This window comes from Zeus faber (genome assembly GCF_960531495.2).
Source record: "Zeus faber genome assembly, chromosome: 10".
NCBI classification, from domain to species: Eukaryota; Metazoa; Chordata; class Actinopteri; order Zeiformes; family Zeidae; genus Zeus; species Zeus faber.
In genome coordinates this window covers 10,155,628-10,158,127 of record NC_137199.1, presented here as the reverse complement: position 1 = coordinate 10,158,127, position 2,500 = coordinate 10,155,628, and the positions used below count along the sequence as shown (strand labels likewise).

The following is a 2,500-nucleotide window of genomic DNA, read 5'->3' as shown; positions in this document are numbered from 1 at the left end:
ACACACACACACACACACGCACACAAAGAGCACACTCACGGCACACACACACGCGCACACACAAACACACACACACAGCACATGGCACACGGCACACACACGCACGCACACACACACATAAGGAGGCACTATGATATTGGGTCCTCTGTAAGTGGGTCAGGCAGCATATCCCCTCTCGACACAGGAGAGAGAGCTGTAGCACCAGGTAGTGTCGACCTTCACAAGGTCACCGCTGGCTCCCAGACTGAACGGGCACAGCAACACACACACATACACACACACACACACACACACACACACACACACACACACACACACACACACACACACACACACACACACACACACACACACACACACACTACTGGAGAAAGCTGTGTATGGAATCAGGTGTGTGTGTGTGTGTGTGTGTATGTGTGTGGAGATGAGTCCCTGAGAGCCTTAACACTACAGCCCCATCCTCAGTTAGATCTCAAACACACACACACACACACACACACACACACACACACACACACACACACACACACACACACACACACACACACACACACACACACACACACACACACACACACACACACACGCACAAAGACTTATTCAAGTACTGTACACACAGGTACACACCAACACACTGAAGGTAGAGCAGCTAGAAACTGAAGTCTTTTAAGGCCCCTTGCATCACGTCCACCACGCTAACCCTTCTACTTTCCGTCAAGATAAGATAAGATCATTTCGGATAAAACAAGACAAGCCCAATGTTTATTAATCTCCTGGGGACATACAAATTGAATATAGCAGCAGTGTGCAGCAATAATATGCAATGATTGAAATGGTAAAAAGCTGGTATTGCAAATATGAACATAGCCATGTAGGATAAGTATATCTATCTATAGTCTTGTGAGATAGCAGTAAAGTAGTGGAATAAAAGGCATTACAGTTATAACAGCAGTACTAATAATAACAACCAAAGATAATAGTCCTCATATAAATAATAGTAATAGTATAAGTAGTAATGGTATACTTATCACTGCAAAGAAAAATACTTGGAAATGATGAGAGGAGTCCAGTGCGGTGGCTTTGCACATTACTTCAATTGTTGTAAACAAACTTAAAACACTAGACGAATATGTCATTAAAAGGGACTAAACAAACTTAAAACTTACCGACATAGCAGAGGAAGTTATAAAAAATGTGTCCAAAAAGTGACAAGCGAGGGAAAAGCGGGGAGCTCCCCTAACAAGCACTGTGTATCTCATGGTTTCTATTTGTGAAAAATGACAATTTCGGAATCTGGTCTCGTATCTCTCTGCAGTACATAATCCAGCATTGGCTCAAAACTTAAAAAAAAAAAAATGTAAAAAGAAAAGCGTAATATACAACAGAGAGATGAATCTGGTTTCAGGCAGACTGGTGGTGCGTCGTCGGTCAGGGCACCCACCTTGGAGCAGATTTCGTGGAGACTGGTGGCGATGGCGGCAGCGGGGGTGTCACAGCGGAACACGTGGCATTTCAGCACCCGCGTGTTCTTGTCTCGCGCCACGTAGGCAAAGTCCCTGAGGTGTGGGGACACACACACGCGCACACACACACACACACACACACGCACGCACGCACGCACGCACACACACGCACGCACGCACACACACGCACACACACACACACACACACACACACACACGGAGGGGTTCATCGTTACATATATGATATCCGGCGGTGGGTCCCCAACCAGCTTTGAACTCCCGTAACCCCATCACCACCACCACCACCACAATCACCACCACCACCACCACCACCACCATCACCATCACCACCACCACCACCACTACCATCACCACCACCACCACCACCACCATCACCACCACCACCACCATCTCTCAGGCGTGAGCGTTAGCGACAGCGCAGGGGGCAGGAAAGCGGTCGCTCTGGGCAACACCCTCCACTGAAAAAGCTCAGACGAAGAATAAAGAACAGAATTCAGATTTCATTGTTGTGTTGTTTTTTAACGTTAAACGTGTGCAAATGTGACCGTTGACGACCGAGCCCCGTCGCTCTGCCTGAGGATGGGTGACGCACGCACGCACGCACGCACGCACGCACGCACGCACGCACGCACGCACGCACGCACGCACGCACGCACGCACGCACGCACACGTAAATGCTTGACCTGGTGAGTGAGGACCCATGTTTCTGGTTCACTTCTGAATCAAAAATATAGTCGATTCGGAGACCAGTCGTCACAAGTACAGAAAAGCAAACACACACACACACACACACACACACACACACACACGCATTAACAAGCAAGCACAAGCGCAAACAAACAGAACAAGCAGTGAAAAATAAACTGATGCAGGTAAAAGGGCAGCATGATGATCCCCCCCCCCCCCCAGCGCACACACACACACACACATACACACACGCACACACACACACACACCCCTGCCTCACCCCAAGAGCAGGAAGAAAAGGAGGAGGATGTCAGAGAGATGGAGAGCCG

The 2,500-nt window shown here is 48.6% G+C and overlaps 1 protein-coding gene across 1 annotated transcript in view; it reads right to left on the bottom strand.

The window, feature by feature from the left end:
• Positions 1-2,500, bottom strand: part of apbb2a (amyloid beta (A4) precursor protein-binding, family B, member 2a) — a gene marked incomplete at its 3' end in the record, with an annotated part of 39,589 nt that overhangs the window by 4,829 nt on the left and 32,260 nt on the right. The window contains exon 9 of the mRNA XM_080008682.1: positions 1,442-1,556. Coding sequence (XP_079864808.1) covers positions 1,442-1,556 — 115 coding nt within the window. The remainder of the gene's footprint in view (positions 1-1,441; positions 1,557-2,500) is intronic.